Genomic DNA, 26,820 nt, shown 5'->3' with positions numbered 1-26,820 from the left:
GCATGTCACTTCAGTAACCAAATTTTTAGGCACTGTGAGAGTGCACTTAAGTCAATATGGGATTCACTCAGATTTTATTTATTAAATATGAAGTCATTTAGTGTTTGTTATAGTAAGATTTTGCCAGTGATTCTTTAAACAAAAAATGAAGACCGTGGAAAAATAAATTAGTATCTTTCATAAAAACCTATTATCTTTTGGGAAAGTTAAATGATAAATATAGTAAGAAATAGAGTTATTTTTTAATTCATTGCTGAATTTAACTATTCCTGGTGGTATGTTTTTACTTTACAGAGTTTTGAAAGCTCAATCTGATCACAGGTCTAGACATGAAGGTAAGGGTTCCACAAAGTTGATTTTTAATAGATAAAGATTTGGATGGCTGGAAACTAAAGATTTGGATGGCTGGAAACATTTACGTATAATACCTTTCTTTAATAATGAACATTTTGTTTTCTTTATAGTACAAGCCTTTATAATAATTTTTATAGTAACTTTTTTCCAATTTTTCTTTAGTTTCACATTATTCTATGTGGCTCTTGGTGAGTTGGGCTCATTGCTGTTCTTTAGTGAAATCTAGCCTTGCTGATAGTGATCATTTACAAGATTGGCTAAAGAAATTGACTCTCCTTATTCCTGAGGTAAGCTAAAGTTTGAAGATTAGCAGTACTCTTCATATTTTTTCATATTATTAGCACTGATAATAAAAAGAGCTAATGGAAACAAATGAATGTGATTCCATAAATATATCCTGGAAAGTACTTACTAATCCTTTAAGATCTAGAGTATTTTGAACTATGTACACTTCAGCGTGAATGTTACTGTGTAGCATTCATGTTTTTCTTCTTTTTGTAGTATTTGTTTACAGAGTGGTTTCTTTGGGGTTTTTTGTTTTCTGAGGGTTTAGAAAGATTTGAGCCTTTATTATTGTAATTTATATTTTAGAGAAATTTATTTTGCTTTATCTAGTTGAGAGTATCCTTAGATGCAAGAGAGACTGACAATAAGTTATATATACTCCTTTTGTTTCATTGTTGACACTGAAGTCAGTATAATTTTCACCAATCATATCTTGATGTTACTCACACCATATCCTAAATGAAGTAGTAGAAACACTTATTAGTACACTTAGCCACGATATTCACATCTTTTTTAGAGAACATTTTCTGGAATTATTAGCTTTGTATTGAATGCATATGTGTTCTTGTTCTGGCTCTGTCCCAGGTAACTATTCTAACATTTGAACAAGATTCTAAAATCTGTAATATATTTTGGTTTAAATACTTCCTAAGTTGCTTCTAGTTCTGAAAATATTTTTCTTGTTACTTAATCATGTAAATTATTATGAATAATCTCTTATCAATCCTTTTTGTATTTGTCTGTTCTTGTATTTATTTAGTTTTTTTTTTTTTATGGCCGTATTTGGGAATTTCCAAAATGTTTTTACATATTGCTGTATATACTTTGGGGTACTTCATTTGATCATGTATTATTTACATGCCTGAGTATGTGATCAGGACATTGTGTTTTAAAATATGTTATTAAAGAAGCCATCTAACATATTATTTCTAGCAACGTTAAGATTAATTTCTTATCACTGACTCAGATTATCTTTGGAACTTGCTTTTTCATTTAGACTGCAGTCCGTCATGAGTCTTGCAATGGTCTTTATAAGTTATCTCTATCAGGGCTGGATGGAGGAGACTCAATCAATCGCTCTTTTCTGCTACTGGCTGCCTCAACATTGTTGAAGTTCCTTCCAGATGCTCAAGCACTCAAACCTATCAGAGTAAGATTTTACTGTGTTCAACAGCAGTTTCTATTTCTGCATTTTCATTTGCCCCACGTTTATCATTATATTATTCTTGCAAGTCATTTTGAATACCTGTTTACTATTTATAGTTTTCACCAGGAGGATGATAGTTATATAGTTCTTAAAGTAATAGCATTGTGACGTATTGTGTCCATGTTACACTTTAAGGATAGATTCTATGTGCTTTGGTTTCAGCTCTGTGGGATCTCATGGGTATTCTGTTTTGGAAATAACATTTGTCTTTATAAGTTTTGAGCCTTGTGTTGATAAGTTGAATGATAGAAACATCATAAATGTAGCTCTCTCCTTACTCAATCACAGTTGTTTTATCTTTGTGATACTTAGAATTTTCAACTTTATTCATTGCTAGCCTTGTAAACCCCTTCTCCCACATAATAAATTCAGGGCCCATTAATAAGTAAATTGTACTAATCTCTAGAAATATGATGCATTGTAGGATTTTTCTTCTCCATATTTACTGTCATTGACTGTGTAAGAAATGTAATGTTCTTTATTTTTCAGATTTGAAAACTATAATAGACCATTACATGTGGGTAGATTTATATATACTCATTTTCTGTAGGTTTCTTGTGTTTTCACATTGTCATTGAATTTTTAGTTGACACTACACTATTTAGTATTATACATTATTCATATCTTTTCCAAGTAGTTTATAAGTAATTTGAGAGTAATGTTTTCCTCAAACTTCTCATCATTCACTTATGTACATAGTAGTTTTAATTTTAAAGAAACCAGGAGTGTCTTCTTCAGAATTTTTTGGTTAAATTTTGAATACTGTTTAGTTTGTAAGGATTTAATTTTTTTAATAAACCCTAAAAGATTTTAAAATATAATTTTAAGTTCATTTTCCCCTTTTAAACTATTTTTACAAAGTTTAAATTTTTTTTGATAGATAGATGATTATGAAGAAGAACCAATGTTAAAACCTGGATGTAAAGAATATTTTTGGTTGTTGTGCAAATTAGTTGACAACATACATATAAAGGATGCTAGTCAGGTATGTTCAGAAAATTTTACATTAACTTGTTAATGGAGATGAATTATGTACATGTATCTTTGTGAATTTTGTAAGTCCTTATCCTTAAGGGCATTTTTATCAGTCTGTAATGAGTTGAAAATGTCATAGTTTTTCTACTTCATTTGTACCTTTGTGTTTTGCTCTCATTCCTTCCTTTTATTTTGACCTTAGTTGAAATGTCTTTACTTGGTACTTAGTTTCCTGTGTCTTCAGAGTAAGATCTGTGGGTATAAAATCTTATTTGGAGTGTGAAATTTAGACCTTAAATATACAGATTTCTGTAATAGTAAGTAGATTTTGAGTATATAAAGTAAAGTTGAAGTTAATAGAAATCACTTTTAAGCTAAAGAGTACTATCAGTTTTCTGATCTTTTAATTTTGTTATATGAGACTACAATGATACTCCTGTCTAACAAAGTCATTTAAAACAAGTCCATTTCGAAGAAAAGCTTGGCCACATAAAAACTTTTTTTTTCCTTTTTATAAATTTAGTAAGCTAAAATAAATCTACTTGATCTCACAGAAAAGTGAGAAACACTTGAAAAATTTAAATTTAAATATTTAGGAAACCTTTTCTGTCAATTTTTTTCATGTATTTCAATCAAAGTCCAATATATACACTATGTATTTAAAAGTCCTTTAACGTTTGAGCTTTCTATTTTAAGGAGCAGTTTACATCTGAATTCTTATTCTATTTTACATTTGAGAAATTTAAAAATCAATATTGAACCTGTTTTAATTTTTTCTTTCAGTTTTACTGAGTTATAATTGGCATACAGCACTGTGTAAGTTTAAAGTATACAGCATAATGACATATACATCATGAAATGATTACCACAATAAGCATAGTTGAAGATTATCATCTCATACTGATATAAAATTAAAGAAATGGAAAGAGATTTTATTTCCTTGTAGTGAGCACTTTACTCTTTCAACAACTTTATATAACATATAGCAATGTTAATGATATTTATCATGTTGTATATTACTAGTATTTACTTATCTTACTGCTTTTGATGACCGCTTCCAGGTCTTCCTCCCCCTAGAGCATATTTTAATGTATTTGACATTGTCCATAAAATACTAACGCCAGATAGACATAGAATTTTTTTTTAAAACCTATGGTCGCCTATTTAAAGTAGGAATCTGTTATTTCTTGCTTGGTAGTCAAAAGTAATTTTCCTTCTTGGTTATCTGAGTTTCTTTGAGAATCTTCTTTTTTGTTTATAGCCGTGCCACATGGCTTTCAAGATTTTATGGCCCCAGTCAGGGACTGAACCCACACCCTCTGCACTGAAAGCGTGGAGTCCTAACCACTGTACTGTGAACCCTCTTAAATTAGATTCTGTTTTATGAAATCTGTTTTAATTTTGTTGCTCAGTTATAATGAGAATAAAGATTTCTGAAGTGAACTGTCCATTTAAGTTTATTTCAAAAGGTGCTATTAGAAGCAAACCTTGGTGAATTGTATAGTATGTGAATTATATCTCAGTAAAATTGTTAAAAAATAAATCAGACCTAGTGTTTTCTCATTAATAAATTGCTATGGCTGTCATAATTTATTGCCAACAATTCATTGATTTTTTTTTTGAAGGACTATTAATGGTGTGTTTACAACTATAATTTTATTGATATTATGTATAAGTAAAGAGTAGTTAAATACTTATAATTTAATTGGCATGTTAATGAAGAATTCTTGTTACTTAAAAGTAAGGATTTTTTTGTTTTGTTTTAGTAAATACTGAAATACTAAATGTAAAAATCTGTATTTGAATTTTGTATTTTCTTTTTGTATTAAGACAACACTGCTCGACCTGGATGCTTTGGCACGGCATTTGGCTGACTGCATTCGAAGGTAAAACTTGATGTGAAATTGACAGTTTTGTTGCATAAAGATAAAGGAAGCAACTGCATGACCTATCTTGTTTTGCTTGTGGTTTTTGTAGCAGGGAGATCCTCGATCATCAAGATGGTAATATAGAAGATGATGGGCTTACAGGACTCCTAAGGCTTGCAACAAGTGTTATTAAACACAAACCACCCTTTAAATTTTCAAGGGAAGGACAGGTTGGTAATAACACATCCAAGTATTTATATGAAATAAAACTAAGCTTTTTAATATTGTTTCCTTATATGTGGATATGTTAAATCTCCTTAAACATACAAATATAAAGTTTATCAGAACTTTATTACTGGTAGGAACAGTGAACTTTGAATAAGATGAATCCTAGAAATATAAATCTTAGCCTTGTTTTTAGAATGCAGAACAAGTTTTAATTACTGTGACTGAATATAAAGAGGCCATCTATACTTAATAGATTTTTATAGAATTGAATATTTTGAATTAGTAGCACATGGAATTAATGTAGTCATTGTGGAGTACTTATTGATTCACACCTTAAAGGCCCATTTGACACAAATTCTATAATTGACTGTTTGATAACACCTAATAGCTCTATACCAACAAATGTCTAATTTCTCTTTAGATTGTGTTATTTACTGTCACTGGCACTTTGTCCATGTTTCATTAAGGAAATTAAGTTATGGTTTGGAGTATTGCTTTCCTGAGGTTACTGATCATCTTAGGAAACAGGAATAACCAACAGAATGGAAGATTGTCCGCCATGAACATGGGCTAAGGGATTCTTAAGATAAACTTAAAGTGATAGTCTGACTTGACTTAAATCTGCGCTGTTACCCCTATTGCACAAAGCCCTGTTTTGTGGGTTTTCTCCTGGATCTTTTAAAATTTTTCTGTTAGTCTCACTGGGAATAACTTGACTTATTTATAGTCTTGCTTGGTGGAAGTCTTATGTTACATTTAAAGCAATATGTAGTTTTTATTCCAAAGTGTAAATATATTAATTGATCTGATAATGTATCATTATAAAGCAAAACATCATTTTAAAGAAAAAGGAATTTTTAGGTAGTGCTGATAAAGGTAAGATTCTTATATATTTTAATTTCAAGTGATGTTTTGGTAATGGCCTTCCAGGACTTTCTGTGGCTGTATTAAAGACAAAGGTATATATTATGTAAATACGATTCTGTGATTTGTGTTCATCATTTAAAATGAATCCAAAAAGAGGGAGAAAATACATTAAAAACTTGAATACATCAAAGAGAAATTATTTAATTTTTATTGACATTGATGTTGTCTATATTTGTTTAAAAAACAAAAACAACTGCAGTGAACATCTTTGTATATTTGTTCCATTGTATATTCATACTTGTTTTCATGTGTTTTAAAGCCATTTACTTGTATTATTTTTTCTCCGAGTTGCTCAAATCCTATCCTCATTTTCCTTTTATGTATGTATGTATGTGGTCCATTTCTTGATAATTTGTAGAATTTTTGTATGTAGGAAGGTGCCCTGTATATTTGGGGATGTTTCTGGTCTTTCTGTTTCGATCTATGGATCTGTTCATTCTCCAGTATTATATTCTAATTAAGCAGAGTTACACTTTTCAGTTAATGTCTTCTGGAGATTGTCCATCTTCATTATTAGTCCTTTTCAGAATTGTCTTGGTTGTTTATTTTTCCACAACGAACTTTAGAATCAGTATGTCTCATTCTTTCAAAAATTAAAATACTGATACTTTTCAAATTGGGGTTGTGTTAAATTTATGGCTTGATATAGAAAAATACTAAAATTATATTAAATTGCCTGTACAAGAGCAATATTTGTCTTCTTATTTATGAAGACCAGTCTTCTTGTGTTATCCAATTTAATGTTATTTAGAATTTGAATTTCAGGAATTTTTAATTAAGATTCTTCTTAGGAGTTTTCTTTCTTCAGTTCAGTTCAGTTGCTGAGTCGTGTCCGACTCTTTGTGACCCCATGAATCGCAGCACGCCAGGCCTCCCTGTCCATCACCAACTCCCGGAGTTCACTCAGACTCACGTCCATCGAGTCAGTGATGCCATCCAGTCACCTCATCCTTTGTTGTCCCCTTCTCCTCCTGTCCCCAATCCCTCCCAGCATCAGAGTCTTTGCCAGTGAGTCAGCTCTTTGCATGAGGTGGCCAAAGTACTGGAGTTTCAGCTTTAGCATCATTCCTTCCAAAGAAATCCCCGGGCTGATCTCCTTCAGAATGGACTGGTTGGATCTCCTTGCAGTCCAAGGGACTCTCAAGAGTCTTCTCCAACACCACAGTTCAAAAGCATCAATTCTTCAGCGTTCAGCCTTCTTCACAGTCCAACTCTCACATCCATACATGACCACAGTAAAAACCATAGCCTTGACTAGACGGACCTTTGTTGGCAAAGTAATGTCTCTACTTTTGAATATGCTATCTAGGTTGGTCATAACTTTCCTTCCACGGAGTAAGCGTCTTTTAATTTCATGGCTGCAGCCATAATCTGCAATGATTTTGGAGCCCCCCAAAATAAAGTCTGACACTGCTTCCACTGTTTTCCCATCCATTTCCCATGAAGTGATGGGACTGGATGCCATGATCTTCGTTTTCTGAATGTTGAGCTTTAAGCCAACTTTGTCACTCTCCACTTTCACTTTCATCAAGAGGCTTTTTAGTTCCTCTTCACTTTCTGCCATAAGGGTGGTGTCATCTGCCTATCTGAGGTTATTGGTATTTCTCCCGGCATCTTGATTCCAGCTTGTGCTTCTTCCAGTCCAGCGTTTCTCATGATGTACTCTGCATAGAAGTTAAATAAGCAGGGTGACAATATATAGCCTTGACGTACTCCTTTTCCAATTGGAACCAGTCTGTTGTTCCATGTCCAGTTCTGTTGCTCCTGACCTGCATACAGATTTCTCAAGAGGCAGATCAGGTGGTCTGGTATTCCCATCTCTTGAAGAATTTTCCACAGTTTACTGTGATCCCACACAGTCAAAGGCTTTGGCATTGTCAGTAAAGCAGAAATAGATGTTTTTCTGGAACTCTCTTGCTTTTTCCATGATCCAGCGGATGTTGGCAATTTGATCTCTGGTTCCTCTGCCTTTTCTAAAACCAGCTTGAACATCAGGAAGTTCATGGTTCACATATTGCTGAAACCTGGCTTGGAGAATTTTGAGCATTACTTTACTAGCGTGTGAGATGAGTGCAATTGTGCGGTCGTTTGAGCATTCTTTGGCGTTGCCTTTCTTTGGGATTGGAATGCAAACTGACCTTTTCCAATCCTGTGGCCACTGCTGAGTTTTCCAAATTTGCTGGCGTGTTGAGTGCAGCACTTTCACAGCATCATCTTTCAGGATTTGAAATAGCTCAACTGGAATTCCATCACCTCCACTAGCTTTGTTCCTAGTGATGCTTTCTAAGGCCCACTTGACTTCACATTCCAGGATGTTTGGCTGTAGGTCAGTGATCACATCATCGTGATTATCTGGGTCATGAAGATCTTTTTTGTATAGTTCTTCTGTGTATTCTTGCCACCTCTTCTTAATGTCTTCTGCTTCTGTTAGGTCCATACCATTTCTGTCCTTTATTGAGCCCATCTTTGCATGAAATGTTCCCTTGGTATCTCTAATTTTCTTGAAGAGATCTCTAGTCTTTCCCATTCTCTTGTTTTCCTCTATAGCTTTGCACTGATCGCTGAGGAAGGCTTTCTTATCTCTTCTTGCTATTCTTTGGAACTCTGCATTCAGATGCTTATATCTTTCCTTTTCTCCTTTGCTTTTCGCTTCTCTTCTTTTCACAGCTATTTGGAAGGCCTCCTCAGACAGCCATTTTGCTTTTTTGCATTTCTTTTCCATGGGGATGGTCTTGATCCCTGTCTCCTGTACAGTGTCATGAACCTCATGTCATGAACCTCATTCCATAATTCATCAGGCACTCTATCAATCAAGTCTAGGCCCTTAAATCTATTTCTCACTTCCACTGTATAATCATAAGGGATTTGATTTAGGTCATACCTGAATGGTCTAGTGGTTTTCCCCTCAATTTAAGTCTGAATCTGGTAATAAGGAGTTCATGATCTGAGCCACAGTCAGCTCCTGGCCTTGTTTTTGCTGAGTGTATAGAGCTTCTCCATCTTTGGCTGCAAAGAACATAATCAGTCTGATTTCGGTGTTGACCATCTGGTGATGTCCATGTGTAGAGTCTTCTGTTGTGTTGTTGGAAGAGGGTGTTTGCTATGACCAGTGCATTCTCTTGGCAAAACTCTTATTAGTCTTTGCCCTGCTTCATTCCGTATTCCAAGGCCAATTTCCCTTTACTCCAGGTGTTTCTTGACTTCCTACTTTCGCATTTCAGTCCCCTATAATGAAAAGGATATCTTTTTTGGGTGTTAGTTCTAAAAGGTCTTGTAGGTCTTCATAGAACCATTGAACTTCAGCTTCTTCAGCGTTACTGGTTGGGGCATAGACTTGGATTACCGTGATATGGAGTGGTTTGCCTTGGAAACGAACAGAGATCATTCTGTTGTTTTTGAGATTGCATGCAAGTACTGCATTTTGGACTCTTTTGTTGACCATGATGGCTACTCAATTTCTTCTAAGGGATTCCTGTCCGCAGTAGTAGATATAATGGTCATCTGAGGTAAATTCACCCATTCCAGTCCATTTGAGGTCGCTGATCCCTAGACTGTCGACATTCACTCTTGCCATCTCTTGTTTGACCACTTCCAATTTGCCTTGATTCATGGACCTAACATTCCAGGTTCCTATGCAATAGTGCTCTTTACAGCATCGGACCTTGCTTCTATCACCAGTCACATCCACAGCTGGATATTGTTTTTGCTTTGGCTCCATCCCTTCATTCTTTCTGGAGTTATTTCTCCACTGATCTCCAGTAGCATATTGGGCCCCTACTGACCTGGGGAGTTCCTCTTTCAGTATCCTATCATTTTGCCTTTTCAAACTGTTCATGGGGTTCTCAAGGCAAGAATACTGAAGTGGTTTGCCATTCCCTTCTCCAGTGGACCACATTCTGTCAGATCTCTCCACCATGACCCGCCCATCTTGGGTTGCGCCACAGGAATGGCTTAGTTTCATTGAGTTAGACAAGACTATGGCCCTAGTGTGATTAGATTGACTAGTTTTCTGTGAGTATGGTTTCAATGTGTCTGCCCTTGATGCCCTCTTGCAACACCTACCGTCTTTCTTGGGTTTCTCTTACCTTGGGCAATGGACTCTTTGTTCAATTTTGTTTTCTAATTAGCTGTTTATGAAGAGGAAGGATTTGTGTATATGAATTTGTTGCAGGCCACCTAAGTTAATTTATTGTTTGCAAATTTTCTCTTCCTACTTTATTTTTCTAGAGATATAAATTGTAAGAAACCTTGTTTACATATTGTTTACAGTAGGAATGGAAGGAGTTTTAACAATGTTATTTAATTCTTTGAATTTCTTCTAAATTACATGTCAAACATCACACTCAGACCTGTTCTCTCAGGTATCTGTTTGAGATTCTTCTTTCTGTGAAGTATACCAAAATCGCTGTACCGTTACAATGGTATATTATAATTTTTGAGATTCTTCTTTCTGTGAAGTATACCGGTATGGGTGTACTGTTATAATGGTACATTATAATTTTTGATCTAAATAGGTCAAAAGGAGTATAATCTTTGACACATAATTCAGAAGAAATTCAAAGAATTCAATAACATTGTTAAAACTCCTTCCATTCCTACTGTTAATATGGGCTTCCTTCTTGGCTTTAGATGGTAAAGATTGTGCTTGCAATGCAGGAGATGCAGGTATGATACCTGGGTTGGGAAGATCACTGGAGAAGGGAATGACAACCTACTCCAGTATTCTTGCCTGGAGAATTCCATGGACTGAGAAGCCTGATCGGCTACAGTCCATGGAGTCACAAAGAGTCAGACATGACTGAGCTAATAACACATGTTAATATATATGTTATTCTTTAACTTAAGGTCACCTGCTTTCCTGGCAAACTCAGAGTGAGGAAAATAAAAGTATTGTTCATTTCAGCATGGTTTTACCAAACCTAATATTTTAATTAAAATACTTTTATCAGAGGCCTTAAGTATATTTTGTCAAAACTTTGAAGCTATGAATATTTATTTTTTTTAGCTTCTATATTTAAACTATCAAAGATAGTTCATTGTTAAACTAGTTACTAGCCAATTCTATTTCTGTTTGAGTGACTGACGTATATTTTCCAGTTCATGTGAACATGCTGCTCTGTGTCTCCAAGACGGTCTTCTCCTTTTCAATTATAGAATAGATGAGACATAACCTTACTGTCAGTTTATCAGCTATATAAAATAAGCCTCTGTTCACCTTCCATATTTCTTAGCCAAACTTACTTTTCTTTGCCAAGTCAGGAACTATGCACTGTACTCTGTTTGACAGCAGTGAGATGGAGGAGGTGAGATCATTAATGGGAAAATATTCTAAATTGTCCTTCATTTGGTACCTGTATCAGAGGGTCCCAAGACCACTCCCAGATTTGGTGATTCACTAGAAGGACTCAAAGGACTCATCATGTAATTGTATTCATGACAAAAACTTTTATTCAGCCAAGAAAAAGTCTGGGGCCAGATGTGGTGGAAACCAGGTATGCCCTTCCAAGAGTCACCTCCCAGAGGAGTTGCATGGGAATGTGCTTAATTCCCCCAGCAATGATTGTGACATTGAGGTGCTGTCTGCCTGGGATGCTCTCTTTAGCCAAGCAGTTCAGGGGTTTTATCCGGGGTTGGGTCATGTAGGCACATAATACCTGTATAATGGACCGCAGTTACTGAAATTCAGATGAAAAGCAAGTATTCTTCACAAACCAAATACAGATAGCCATAGTGGGCCACTTATATCACTTCAGGAAAGTTTTATAACAGAGGAGGGAACTGTTGAGCGTTCAAGTGTTCAGACAACAACCAAGAGCCAAACTTAAAATGCAGCCTTTTCTAAGGATAGCAGTCTCAGTCTTAACAATATTACCTCTTTTCTACACAGTACTCCAGGAGGTTTTATACCCCAGAACAGTATACCATTGTACTACTTGAGATGGGTGAGGGAGATGACTTTCTTTGTAATAGTAGGAAAGGACCAATTAAAGAACTGGTGGGGAAAAGTGACCCTTTCTCAGGCAGATTAGGGAGAAACACCTATAGGGTGTATTTTACATGGTTAAGCCTTGCACCTCAGTTTGAACTTCACTGTTACTGAAGTTAAGAGCTTGATGTTGTAGTTCCTGACTGCAGCACCTTCTAGGTCTGATGCCGGGCAAGATTGTTAACCTTTTTTGTGTTTTGTTTGTTTTGAGGCCTGTGAATAGTATCTGGCACTTGTAAGTGCACATTATAAGTGAGTTGCTGCTGTTGCTACTACTACTATAATTATTAGAGTGAAATAAGGAGAAACTTAAGTAAATACAGAGAAAGTCAAGATAGAAAGTAGTGAGTCCTAGGTTAAAATGTTTGATCACTGAATGGTGTCGAATACAATATACTGTCGTTGGGACTCTAAACGATCAGATATTAGGAAGGAGAGAAAAGTAAAGTTGAGCGCCTTCTCCCATTTTACTTTTCTCTAAGAGAAATGATGTTTGGGAATACTTTTAGATGATGGTATGTGATGTTTTTAAGTTTTAAAACAGTCTTTGTAAACTTTTGATTGTCATATAGTCCAGTTTACTCTATAGAACTTACTATATTTGGGATATCATTAATTTCCAAGTTTGGATAATATACTTGGTCTTTCTTTTCCTCCTCCCACCCCCCCCAGGAATTTTTAAGAGATATCTTCAATCTCCTGTTTTTGTTGCCTAGTCTAAAAGATAGACAACAGCCAAAGTGCAAATCACATTCTTCAAGAGCTGCTGCTTATGACTTGTTAGTGGAGATGGTAAAGGGATCTGTTGAAAACTACAGATTAATACATAACTGGGTCATGGCACAACACATGCAGTGTAAGCATTCTTCTTTTCCTTTAATCTTTGTCAATTTTGTTCATGGAAATAAGATTTTGGAGGGCATGATTTAAAGACAGAATTCGCCATTCATACAATAAAGACAGAATTCACCATTCATACGTTTTAACATTGTAAACTATTGATGCTAGGATGTATGAAGTTAAAAAAGGAATATTGGTTTTTGAATTTAAAGCAACAGTTGTGATAAACTTTTTCAGAGATACGTGAAATACTTTGGCATTTTTGGGTTAAATAATTTAGTGCCAAATAAAGTCAAGTTCTGATAGTCTTGAATATTTAGGAATGAGTTAATTTTACTGTGTGTTTAAAATGTACCAAATATTTTATGTATGTGAACTAAATATGTATATGAACTAAATGAGTAATATAAACCTAAGCAATATGTATATGAATTAAATAAGTAACAGGTATAGTGGCTGATAGTGAAAGCAGAATACATTATGTTTAATAGTTTGTTTGGGGGGTGTCTTTTTCTCCCTCCTTTTTTCAGCAGCTCACGCACCTTATAAATGGGACTACTGGCCTCATGAAGATGTCCGTGCTGAGTGTAGATTTGTTGGCCTGACTAACCTCGGAGCTACTTGTTACTTGGCTTCTACTATTCAGCAACTTTATATGATACCTGAGGCAAGACAGGCTGTTTTCACTGCTAAGGTACAGTTTTCTGTACTTTGAAAGTTAAAACTTTAAAACAGAATTTTAAAACTTTGTTGATAGATCCTGATTCAGTTTAGTAAATATTGTTTGAGAAAATAATTTTAAATAAAATTGACAAAATTGGATATTACTAGCTAACATATATATTTGAATTATTTTAACATTTCAATTGATTATTCTAAACGCCACAGTATAATTTGTTTAGCAAAGGAAAATACAGTTGTGGAATATACACACTCAGTGTATTGAATGAACACGGTATTTTCTGTAAAAATAAATATAAATTTTAATTACATAGATAATAAAGCCTAAAACAAAGTAGGGAATTATTATTAGAATCACTGAACTTGTTATTTTTTAATATTTTAGGGTAAATTTGATTGTGGCCTAGTTTATTTAAGTAAGCTCTACTTTATGTTATTTTTGTTAATTTGTTCTTTGTAGTTTTCATTCTTTGTTTGCCATGGGCTGTTTTTTAGTTTGCCTTCTGGACTGCTTTTATAAGTTTTTGGCAGACTTTGTATATACTTGAATATTTTGTTTTCTTCCACATGTCATCTTGATGTCCTTGCTTTCCCACCTCCACCCCCCACCACAAAGTATTGAAATTCTTTGTATATCTTTAGTGAATCCTTACTATGTTTAAGGTGTGCTTTAGAATCTCCAAATTTACAGTATACTCAAATGGGTTTCTTTTTTTTTTTTTTTGGCTTTAGTTAAATTGATGTCTTTATCATCTAACTGATTATAATTAGAAGTTGATTTTATTAGGCATGTGTAAAGTTTTGTGACTAAATTATGTTGTCCCCATTTGTATAACTTTATAGAACCACTTATTAAAGAAGCGTGTTTTCAGTGATTTTCTTTTTAGGAGATGACTTAACGACACTTTATAGTCTATCTTCTTCATATTAACGATCACCTTTTAGCCATTAGCACTGTCAGGAATTAGTATGTAGAAACAGAACAATCACATGTGTTAACTGAATGAATGTCAGAAATGGTAATTTTGGATAAAAACTAAATTTAGACTTGTCTCTACATAAGGAATTCTTACAGAATAGAAATTTGACATGATTTTGGAACGTGCTCTCGTCAAATGAGCACTTGATTATTTACATGAAAATGTCATTTTTATTTCCTTTTCAGATTTTCACGGAAAGATTAAAGAAAACTGCATGTATTTTAATTGTGGCTGAATATACACAGTATAAAGTTTATCCTATTAACCATTTATAAGTGTACAGTTGTGTGGTATTAGGTATATTCACACTGTAATCATTAACACATCAATCTCCAGAATTTTTTCACCTACCCCAAGTGAAACTCAATACCCATTAAATACTTTGCTCCCCATTCTTTTTTCACCCATATCCCTTGCAACCACTGTTCTACTTCTGTCTCTATGAATTTGACTACTCTCAGTACCTCATAAGTGGAATCATGCAATATTAGCATGTGACTGACTTATTTCACTTAGCATAATGTCTTCAAGATTCATCTGCTTCTTCAAAATTATGACAGGTAATAATTTGTAAAGAGAATATTAACTACTTTATTGGTTATTTTAAAATTTTAATGAGATAAGAGTATATCTAACAAGTGCCTGGGATGAATGTGGGACTCTCCTATAAGGCTGATGTTCTGAACCAAGTCTCCAGTAAATTAGTATAGCCAGAATCCTAAATCTCAGTTAATGTACTTGAATATTTAGAGGATTTTCAAAGAAATTGGCCAGAATTGCCCTGCAGTGTTAAGGATCTACTGTTCTAGAAAAAAATGAAGGTATGACTAGATGAGTATATTTTTTAATGTGTGAATTTGTTTCTGGAGAAGATGTTTTCTGTTCTTGCGAAACTGCCAACTTGTAAATCAACATTGAACCAAATAAGTACTGATAAATAAAGTAGTTTTAAGATTTCTTTATTTAGTTTCCTTACATAATAATGATGGCTGTGTTTGTATAATTAACAAAATACTTCAATTTTTAAAATGCTAAAATTGTTAAGAAAACAGACTATGTGTTTTTCCTAAAAGAATGAAAACAGTGTTGAGCACATTTTAATGCTTTCTTTTCTAAAATATCTAATTTACCATCAACGCCAGTATGTTGTAATGGAAGGTTTTTTCTTAATTTACAGTATTCCGAAGATATGAAGCATAAGACCACTCTTCTGGAGCTTCAAAAAATGTTTACCTATTTAATGGTATGTTTGAGAATCAGATATGGAAACTAGTTAGATATACCCTTTGACCAAAAAAAACTTTAATTGGAGTTTGAGTGTATTGGCCTATCCTGACTATATACTCTGATTTTTCAAATTGACTTTGTCAGTTGCTGATGTTCTTTATCATAGTGAATTTTAACTTTCATATTTCAGTCATCTGTATTTTGTTAATTTATCCTTTGAAGAATTTCTTATATCCAGTCCATTTTTCATCACAAGGTCACCCCCACCCTTTAGTCTTAGGATTTTCTGACTGATTTTTCTTTGTCTTTCTTAGTTTCCACCCAGAAAACTATAAAATTAATCGTTAAAAAATAGCAACTCTTAAAATACTACTCCCCTAGTTAAAATTCCTCAGTGGTTCTTTATTATGAAACTAGTTTTGGTGTTCAGGTCCAGCCAGGATGGCATGTATCCCCTTCCCTTCAACTTCCTTTTTTATATCCCCCCAACCACTGCCCACATCCAGCCTCACCCTGTAGTAACTGCAAGCCAGAGAAGTGCATCACCTTTTGCTTCCTCGCTTGTGCAGTTATTTATCCTGCTCCTCCTGCCTGTAGCCCTCCTCCACTAACACTCTTCTCCATTTTCTTCCCTTTCTCATCTTTCAGGAATCAACTTGGTTTTCTTGAGAAAGTGTCCCCTGAGTGACCAAATTCCAGAGTATTCCTTATCACCATAATTCTGTTACACAAGTACTTGTATTGAAAGTTACTTGTCTAACTTATTAGAATTTTGAGGAAAGATCTTATTTTATTTATACCTGTGTATTTCATCTTCTGAGATTTAATGAAAATTCAGTAAATGAGATTTTTGAAACAAAATTAAAAGATTTGTTAGTTATCCCTTGATTCCACTTACAATCTTTTAAGATAGTTGGAACATGCTATTTGAACTGACAAAGCAGTTTTACTGATTTTTATTGTTTTTTTTTAAATCATTATTTCACAGTTTATTACCTGGGGTAAAAAGCTGCCACATGACATCTGGTTGATTCTTTGTAACACAGTAATAATCATCAGATATTAGTTACATAATTGATTTCTTTGAATATTAGTGAGCTGTATTATTGATGTGGAAGCTTGAAAAATCAGAAACAGCTTTTAGGTAGCAAATTTGGGGGCTGTAGGAAAATAAGACAATAAAAGATAACTTCTGCTGATTCATTATCTTTTTGGTCAAAGATATATGTGCTGTGATAGGGATGTACAAGAGGAAAATACTTCCTTTTTTTTTTTTTTTTTTCTCTTGACAAGCATTAATTGTTGATAGGCTTGCTAAAGTCACGTTTATTGATTTCTATTCTGCTGTGGGAGAATTCTATTGAATTACAAAGAGTCACAGATGCAGGCTTTGAGTATTACTGCTGTTTTAAACCACTACTAAACCAAAGTTCAGTTGATAGGAAAGTTTATTCACCCTGTAAAGGCTTTGATTTTATGCTTTATAATACAAGTCTGCATCCCATATTCCTTCCTAGAAATTCCTAGACTTAAAAAAAATGAAAATTTCTTAGCTTATGGTACTTTAAGCATCTTCTGGCACCAGAACTGTTAAACTCAAAATGATATGTGCTGTGCTTAGTCACTCAGTTGTGTCTGACTCTTCACGACCCCTTGGACAGTAGCCTGCCAGGCTCCTCTGTCCATGGGATTTCCCAGGCAAGAATACTGGAATGGGTTACCATGCCCTCCTGCAGGGGATCTTCCCAACCCAGGTCTCCTGCTTTGCAGGTGGATTCTTTACCACTGAGTCATCAGGGAAGTCCATGAATACTAAAGTGAGAATCAAACAAAAATGAAATAGAGTATTTTAGTTCTTTCTTAGTAGATTTACAAAGATTTTATTTACCTATTTTATTGTTTATTCAAGAACCTTGTGATACTTTTTTTATTGTTATTTGAGAGGTACATTTATTTGATTGTTTGATAATCCTCCTCCTTACACCCTTTTCTTTCACAGGAGAGTGAATGCAAGGCATATAATCCTAGACCTTTCTGTAAAACATACACGATGGATAAGCAGCCTTTGAACACTGGGGAGCAGAAAGATATGACAGAGTTTTTTACTGATCTGATTACTAAAATTGAAGAAATGTCTCCAGAACTGGTTAGTACTGTAATGTTCAAGTTCCTTTGAAATTTTTAGAGATTTTGCACGGTTCTAAATTACTGACTTTTGTGTTTTTGTTTGTTTTTTTTTTTTTAAGAAAAATACTGTCAAAAGTTTGTTTGGAGGTGTAATTACAAACAATGTTGTGTCCTTGGTAAGTATTCTTCCTGATTTTTGCTTTTTGAAAATTTTTATGTATGTTTTAGCTTATTATGAGAATTTACCAATTTTTGACTATTGATTGACTAGGATTGTGAACATGTTAGTCAGACTGCTGAAGAGTTTTATACTGTGAGGTGCCAGGTGGCTGATATGAAGAATATTTATGTGAGTAATGTATATATTTTTAAAATTTTTTCCTGTTTTTCAACTGTTTGTGTGTATACACACACACACATTTATATATAGAGAGAGAGACAGCAGGCTTCTGTTTGTTACTTTGAGAGAAAATTTTCATGTTTTCATCTGTTTTCTTCTTGCAATGTTACTCAAATAAGAATTAAAGGTAGACCACAGAACTGATTTTTCCTAATCAGAATTTAAATAGTTGAGTTTTATAAATATTTAGTAAGATTCAGAGCACCTTGTCCTTTTTTTTTTTTTTTTTTTTTTTACTAAATTTAAGAGTTCATTTTTTAAAATAAAAACTTTGATTTCCTCTCTGCATTCTGTTCAAATTGTAATGAATGCTTTTTGTGTTTTTTGCGTGTTGCAAATAATAATATGAAACTCTTAAATGTGTAAACAGGAATCTCTTGATGAAGTTACCATTAAAGATACTTTAGAAGGTGACAACATGTATACTTGTTCTCATTGTGGGAAGAAAGTACGAGCTGAAAAAAGGTATGCTTTTTTGAAACCTAATTTTTGTCATTTTGATAAATCATCAAATAGAAGTAAAATACAAACTTAGGATAAATTAATGTTACGCTTATGAAAATTACATGATTACATGATACAATCAGCTGCTTGAAGCTGATTCTTACACAGCAAATTTTCATTCAGTTATTCAAGTAAACATTCAAGCACTCTTAATTTTTTTTTTTAATCAAGTATTTAACAAGGTGTGTATGATTGCTTAGTCCTTTCCCATGCACTCAGTGGAACGTGATAAAGAATCAACTCATGAGCTGAAGACTTCCTCTGAACTTCTAAAGTGAGATTTTTTTCTTTAGAGCCAGCCACGAGATGGCTGGTTTAGGACAGAGAGTAGTTCGGTAAAGATGTTTCAATCCTACTCTTGAACACTGAATAGAAATTAGATTGAAAGATTATGTTGTTCATTACTGGAAACAAAGGCAGAGAAATGGTAATGACCTTATAAGTACTAGAAAGTCTGGGATTTGACCACCTTGCCTCAAGTAGAGGATTTACATTCATGGTAATAGAAAATAAGATTGTTAATATACAGTGACACCAAATGATTAACACCTGGATTTGAGGATTATCTGCATAGTTGATTGAAGCCATCAGAACATTTGCCTGAGAAAGAACATAACTGTTGCAAAGAACTCAGACCTTTGCCAACCTAAAACTACAGAGGAAAAAGTGACAGAATGAAAGTCAGGAAGGGAAAAGAATCGGGATATTGTGGTAACCCAGAATCTGGGGAAGAGAATTTCAAGAAGGTATTCATTCAATTGACATAGTATGCAGAGATGAGGGAAAAAATAATAGCCAAATAAAATCATTGAATTTTTCAAAAAGATAGTTCAATGATGTTTCTGTCAGGTTGTAGCAGTAGAAGCAGAGTCATCAGAGAACATGACACAAAGTATAGATCATTCATTTTAGAAGTTTGGCAGTAAGAAACAGAAAGAAAGATGGACTTTTTTAGAAAGAACTTTAAAATCAAGCAGAGGAGGAGTTTTCTACATGAAGTAGATCTGAGCATGTTTGAAGACAGTGAATGAAAAGCTTTCTTTTCAAATTGCTTAAGAGAAGATTTTCCCAGATAAATATGCCCTTGAAAAGAATGGTATTCTTCTTCTCAGTCTCCAGAAGTCAAGTTGGTTGCAAAAGAGAAAAGTTATAATGAATACACTCAAAGCATAACTGTGCAGGCAGTTACATGTAAAAGACAAACTCATCTGACGAGAGGTTAGGTCAGAAGTTAAGGAGTTAAAACAGACTGGACTCAGGCAAAAGTTTATTACTGTGGAGTAATATAATTAGAAGTCAGTGAAAGATAATTGAGAGGCTCCATTCTTATAGAATCTCTTATTTATTCAATAAATTTGGAATAAGCTTATTGAATAAATCTGTTGTTCTTGATAACTATTTCCTTATTGAAGCATTCCTTTAATTTGGCTAATATGATTCTACTGTTTTGTTTTGTTTTTTTAATATTGTCAAATATCTCCCAAGAAAAGTATTATTCAGTCCTCTTGTACTCTTATCATACTTCTAGATGTCTCTAATAACATAGTAAGTGTTCAACCGATCATACTCAGTTCTGTCTTCAAGCTCTGGTTTTCTCAGTTACTCATTCTTTGCTAAAAAATTTTATCTACTACCATAATACCACTCTCTACTGATACACTGCTGCTGCTAAGTGGCTTCAGTCGTGTCCGACTCTGTGCGACCCCATAGACGGCAGCCCACCAGGCTCCCCTGTCCCTGGGATTCTCCAGGCAAGAACACTGGAGTGGGTTGCCATTTCCTTCTCCAATGCATGAAAGTGAAAGTGAAATCACTCATTCATGTTCGACTCCTAGCGATCCCATGGACTGCAGCCTACCAGGCTCCTCTGTCCATGGGATTTTCCAGGCAAGAGTACTGGAGTGGGGTGCCATCGCCTTCTCCGACTGATATGCTGCTGCTGCTGCTAAGTCGCTTCAGTCGTGTCCGACTCTGTGCGACCCCATAGACGGCAGCCCATCAGGCTCCCCGGTCCCTGGGATTCTCCAGGCAAGAACACTGGAGTGGGTTGCCATTTCCTTCTCCAATGCATGAAAGTGAAAAGTGAAAGGGAAGTCGCTTAGTCGTGGCCTACCCTTAGCGACCCCATGGACTGCAGCCCACCAGACTCCTCCATCCATGGGATTTTCCAGGCAAGAGTACTGGAGTGGGGTGCCATTGCCTTCTCCGGACTGATATGCTAATGGTTCCCAAATAATCTTACCTAATTCAGAAAACTGTGCTTTGCTCTCCCATCCTCACCATGGCATATTCTACAGTCTACTGTAGTTTTTCATTTGTTTTTCCCATCTAAACGTGGGGAAGTTCTTTCAGAATAGAAAGTCATGTAAGGAGATAGATTGATAGATTTAATAAGAGCATGATTCAGAGTACTATTTATTATTACTCTGAATTGAATATGGAAATAAGTGTAGTATAAATGTAATTGATAATAGCTAGAATACTTTTGAAAGATAATTTTTAACAACTTTTGTTTTTGTCTTTCAGAGCATGTTTTAAGAAATTGCCTCAGATTCTGAGTTTCAATACTATGAGGTATACATTTAATATGGTCACAATGATGAAAGAAAAAGTGAATACACACTTTTCCTTCCCATTACGTTTGGATATGACACCCTATACAGAAGATTTCCTTATGGGAAAGAGTGACAGGAAAGAAGGTAATGCAAAATTTCTTTCTCTTGCCTGTGTTTACTGTAGGTCGCCATGACAAGATAGTCCTAATTACAACATTGTAATTAAATATACATTTAAGAAAATTAAATTAAATCTTAGAAAAATGTTTCTAAAGACAATATGGTATATTCAGACAGTTGGCCTATAAACGTTCTGTATCTACTAGGACTGTGTTGAAGGCACCGTTCTAGGCATCGGGGACACAATACTGAATGAGATAAACATGGTTCCTGGTCTTGAAGAACTTAAGTCTATTGGGCATGGCATATTTTAAACGGGATTATTAACATAAAGTGTTGTCAGATTGGTTGAGGGGAATCACAGGGTTGCTTTCAAGAGAAGGTGACATTTAAGCAGAACCTGAGTATCAAGAGCTAGATTGAGAGGAGCAAATAGTCTTGTTGGAGGGTGGGGGGTTAGGGGGTTGGTAAAACAGGCAAAAGAGTGGCAGCCAGATTAGTCTTTTGTAGGCCAAGTTAATGATTTTGATCTTTATTTCAATGTGAAGCTATTGAAAAATTTTAAGCAGGAAACCAAGATAACCAGGTGAGATCTGGAGAAAGTTATTCTAACTATAGTAATAGAAATGGATTAGAGGCTGAATAAAAGGAGTGTGGGGAGGCTATTAAGGCAAACCACAGGAATAGAAGCATACTAGTAGGGTTAGAGAGAAGTGTATGGCAGTGGAGTTAATAAAACTCAATGACTGAGTGAAACAGTGAAATCAACAAAGTTCCTGAACATCTGTCCACTATTTAACTTGCTATCATAATAATGAGAATATAATGACAACAAGAAGAAGGTGTCTACCCCTCTGAAGCTTATAGTTTAGTCAGTCTACTCCTAGAGGAAGGAAAAGTCAAGAAAGGTTTCTGTTTGATCAGTTAGGTGACTAGTGGGATCAGTACTTCAAGAGCTCAAGAACGAGGGAATGTGGTCAGAAGTATTGAATGCTAAAGAAAAGCAACGGTTCCAGTAAGACCACAAGGGAAAATTATCTAACATGTTGAAGATCTTTGGTTATCACAGCAATTTAATATGGGTATTGTGGTAGGAAGGCAGTTTGCAGTGAATTTAAAATGGCACTTGAGTTACCTACAAATTGCTGTTCTTTTCATAAGACCAGTGATTTTCAAACATCTGTGTACATGCCCTAAGAACCATGGTGAGGAATGGGAATAGATGAGAGGAGAGAAGAAAGCAGAACTGGTTTAGCCCTTACCTTTTCCATTCTTCTTTGGCAGAGAGAAGTTCTATTTTACATAAGAGGCCTGGTGGTGTTTTGTTTATATAGAAAGTTATGCAGATTGAAATTTTTGAAATTTGAAGAGCCACCATATTATAAGATTTAGGAAAAAGAACCATATTTTATTCTTTATACTGTATTGCCGGGTACTTAATGAGCATCCAGTGAGTGTTTTACTCTTCACTAAATGGGAAATGAGAGATACAAGCAATGAGTGAGCGCTACTCTTTCAACAGAATAACATAATCTTTCTTTGAAAAGAGAGGATGGTGATTATAACTATGAAGGGATACAGGGTTAAGGGAGGGAACTTTATAGTAAAGTTGAGTACGTTTAGGAATTTCAGGAAGTGACCAAAAAGAGGTAAGTTTGAAAATATAGACAGATTTAAGAAGTTGACATTGTATATATATGTCCCACTTTTCAGAATGCTTTCAAACCGTTTGTAAAATTATAGCAAGACTACATAGTAACTGTGCTTCACTGTATTTTCCATGATGCCACCATGCGTGAAAATAACAAGAATGCCAAGATAAAGGAGTTTATTAGGCCACAGAATCAGATCCTAGTATACCCAAACTCCTCAGCCACTGCTCTGCCACTGTCAGCCATTTCCTCCTCTTCAGCTAATTGTTGCTTCACTTTTCATGTTACACTGTGCACTCAGGTGAACCAAGTCTGCTGTTTCATACATGCTTTTAATTACACCTTTTCTTTTTGTGTGATGGTGGAAATATAGATTGTAAATCATACATCTTCTGGAGTTTTTTTCTTTAGTATCTATTATAATAACCTTTCAGATTGAATCTCTATGGTTGGAAGTATGTTTTGTTTCTTTGTACATAAAGCTTCTAATACATAGTGTTTTTTATTAATTGATAAAACAGTTGGAACCATGCTACCAGTACAGTGCTTCATTTTCCTTAACATAGACCAGCAGGCATAAATATGTTAATACCTTTCAGGTCTTGTGTTTGCTTATTCCTAATAAAGATAATATACACTGTTTCATTCAAGTTTATCTATTTCAAAAGGAATAGCCAGATTAAACAAACAAAAATTTACATTTACTTGTTATGTTGAGATTGTCCCTGGTTATGCACTAACAAGGTAGTTGTTTTTCCAGTAATGTGTATAAAAGTTCCTTAAAATTGTAGGCTATAAATAGTGAGTGACAGCAAATAGAGTTGTTTTGTGCCTGTTTGAATATATGAAGTATCTGTGCCTATTTCTGTGCATGAAGTATACTCTATCAAGTGATTCTAAGATGTCATTGTGTGCTGTTTTCACAATCACTGCCACTTCATGTAAATCATTTCAGGTTTTAAGGAAGTCAGTGATCGTTCAAAAGACACGGAGAGCTATGAGTATGACTTGATAGGAGTGACTGTTCATACAGGAACCGCAGATGGTGGACACTATTACAGCTTCATTAGAGATATAGTCAACCCACATGCTTATAAAAACAATAAATGGTGAGTTTTAAATACTTTTTCCTTGGGATTTAAAATGAAAATCTGTTTCAATTTTTAAAGTATAAGCTTATAATAGTTTTTTTCCTGAGATATGTTTTCAGATTTTTGTTTTCTAAACTGTACCTATGTCTGGAAAGGGGGCACATAAAATGTTTAAATGAAAGCGGCTTTCAAAAGATAATATGAATCCATTGTTCTTAAGCTTTATAGATTTCTGCACTTTTTTGAGAACTTGATAAATGCTTACTCAAGAAAAATGAAGACCCTCAAGAGTTTTGCACACAGCTTAAGATTCATAGACAATATTGCACCTTCTGAATCTTACCTGTGGATGGCCACAAAGTCCTTATATATTCCACTTAGAAATTACCCGCATACTCCATTTTCTTCACTTTACTTTTCCCCTCTAACACACATTCTTTTTTATCATCTTTTATCAAGTTAATGGCTGGAAGTCATTCGATCAGTCTTTAATAGCTGGTTTTTGGCCTTCGAATGTTGTTGGTTAAATTCTTATATGTAGAGACTATTGCTGTCCTGGGCATTGTTCTAAGTGTTGGGGATATTGCTTTGAACAAAGTGTACATTGGTAAATTGATTTGTGCTTAGCAGAACTCGTGCCTGGAAAATTGCATGGATGGAGGAGCCTGGTAAGCTACAGTCCATGGGATTGCAAACAGTTGCAGACGACTGAGCAGCTTCACTTTTTTTGCAGAATACTTTTGTTCAATTATTTCTCTTTAAGCCATCATGTCTATGGTATCTTTTACTTTTTCTGGTCCATTTGAAAATAAATTTTGAAATGGTACCTTTATCTTTGTAAGTTTTCCAGGCTCTTAATATTTTCCGTCCAATAGCTTTACATGTTATATTTATGCAAACTTTTTATTCCTCGCTTATATGAACTCTTTTGTTACTCCTAGATTATAAATAGATCTGTCACATTTTAAGGTGGTTATAACTATGTTGTGAAACTATATTCCCAATTTCTAGTGGATTAAAATTGTCAAAACAAGAGCTTAGTTAGAATTGATTGCACATTAATGTTTGATCAATATTTGTAATATATTAGAATGTAATCTAAATATTTTAAAAATAGGCACAACACAGGTAAAGTACATATTGTTGTTTAGTCGCTAAGTCATGTCCCATGAACTGTAGCATGCCAGGCTTCCCTGTCCATCACTGCTTCCAGAGTTTGCTCAAATTCATGCATGTCCTTTGAGTTGGTGATGCTATCTAACCATCTCATTCTCTGCTGCCCTCTTCTCCTTCTGCCTTCAATTTTTCCAAGCATCAGGGTCTTTTCCTATGAGTCGACTCTTATCATTAGGTGACGGAAGTATTGATGCTTCACCGTCAGTCCTTCCAATGAATATTCAGGGTTGATTTCCTTCAGAATTGACTGGTTTTATCTCTTTGCAGTCCAAGGGACTCACAGAGTCTTCTCCAACACTACAATTAGAAAGCATCAATTCTTTGGTGCTCAGCCTTCTTTATGGTCCAGCTGTCACATCTGGAGACTACTGGAAAAACCATAGCTTTGACTATATGAACCTTTGTTGACAAAGTGATGTCTTTTCTTTTTAATACACTGTCTAGGTTTGTCATAGCTTTCCTGCTAAGAAGCAGATGTCTTCTAAGTTCATGGCTGCAGCCACCATCTGCAGTGATTTTGGAGCCTAAGAAAATAAAATCTGTCTTTTTCCACTTTTTACCCTTCTGTTTGCCATGAAATGATGGGACCAGATGCCATAATCTTAGGTTTTTGAATGTTGAATTTTAAGCCAGCTTTTTCACTCTCCTCTTCTACTGTCATCAAGAGGTTCTTTAGTTCCTCTTCACTTTCTGCCATAAGTGTGGTGTCATCAGCATATCTGAGGTTGTTGATATTTCTTCCAGCAATCTTGATTCCAGCTTGTGATTCATCCAGCCCAACATTTTACATGATGTACTATGCTTATAAGTTAAATAAACAGGTTGACAGTATACAGCCTTGTCATACTCCTTTCCCAATTTTGAACCAGTCATATATACATATATTTATATATAGTACAATATATACTTGATCAATACATATATGCTCTGCTTTAGGTATCTTTTTAATGATGCTGAGGTAAAACCTTTTGATTCTGCTCAACTTGCCTCTGAATGTTTTGGTGGAGAGATGACGGTAAGTTTTATTCAAAAATTAAGTGGTTTGTGAATTTCCAAGTGCTTTACAGTATCATAAAACCCCAAAACAGTCATTTAACTTTCCTTTAGCTCCTAATTATATGTAAGATTTGTTATTTGTTTAGTATAGTTACTAAGTTTGGAGCAGATACCAGACATGGCAATTTTTTAAAAAATATTTTTTAAATGATTTCTTCAACTGATTAAGAAGGTTGACTTACAATTGAAAAATAAAAGTATAAGAGTTAAATTACACTGATACAAGACATTATTGAATAAGTTGTTTACTTAAATACTTTGGGGTTAGAGCAGGAAGAAATTGCTCTTTATTGACTTACTGTGAGAAATCTTTGACCAGGAAGTTGGCTTAAGCTGAACTTTAAAGATCATTCCTTGGTACTTTGTGTAACAATAGCAGCTGTTATTACTAATTATTACTAGTGACAGGATAGAAAAGGGTTATCTCTTATGTAATTAGCAGTTAAGATGTAAAAAAGACAGATTGGAGTAGTCTTAAAATAATTTCACTTCTTCATATGCATTTTACCCTGGTAGCAATTTTCTGAAAACTTTAAATTTTCCCTGTTGATTATCTAAATCAGGTATTAAAAAGTATTTTA

At 34.5% G+C, this 26,820-nt stretch overlaps 1 protein-coding gene across 4 annotated transcripts in view; it reads left to right on the top strand.

Moving 5' to 3' along the window:
• The window catches only part of USP34 (ubiquitin specific peptidase 34), a 240,584-nt gene that overhangs the window by 167,061 nt on the left and 46,703 nt on the right, over positions 1–26,820 (top strand). For all 4 annotated transcript variants that reach the window (XR_003513389.1, XM_027555584.1, XM_027555581.1 and 1 more), the window contains exons 36-51: positions 295–335; positions 517–641; positions 1,637–1,789; positions 2,727–2,831; positions 4,652–4,707; positions 4,799–4,919; positions 12,503–12,686; positions 13,204–13,364; positions 15,509–15,574; positions 17,558–17,704; positions 17,805–17,861; positions 17,957–18,034; positions 18,456–18,550; positions 21,116–21,288; positions 23,872–24,025; positions 26,120–26,198. Coding sequence is in view for 3 of the 4 variants with exons in the window: in XM_027555584.1 (XP_027411385.1) it covers positions 295–335; positions 517–641; positions 1,637–1,789; positions 2,727–2,831; positions 4,652–4,707; positions 4,799–4,919; positions 12,503–12,686; positions 13,204–13,364; positions 15,509–15,574; positions 17,558–17,704; positions 17,805–17,861; positions 17,957–18,034; positions 18,456–18,550; positions 21,116–21,288; positions 23,872–24,025; positions 26,120–26,198 (1,795 nt within the window). In the remaining variant the exon portion in view is untranslated. The remainder of the gene's footprint in view (positions 1–294; positions 336–516; positions 642–1,636; positions 1,790–2,726; positions 2,832–4,651; positions 4,708–4,798; positions 4,920–12,502; positions 12,687–13,203; positions 13,365–15,508; positions 15,575–17,557; positions 17,705–17,804; positions 17,862–17,956; positions 18,035–18,455; positions 18,551–21,115; positions 21,289–23,871; positions 24,026–26,119; positions 26,199–26,820) is intronic.

The sequence above is a fragment of the Bos indicus x Bos taurus genome, chromosome 11 (genome assembly GCF_003369695.1).
Source record: "Bos indicus x Bos taurus breed Angus x Brahman F1 hybrid chromosome 11, Bos_hybrid_MaternalHap_v2.0, whole genome shotgun sequence".
In the NCBI taxonomy this organism is placed as follows: domain Eukaryota; kingdom Metazoa; phylum Chordata; class Mammalia; order Artiodactyla; family Bovidae; genus Bos; species Bos indicus x Bos taurus.
This window is presented reverse-complemented; position numbering and strand designations above follow the sequence as displayed.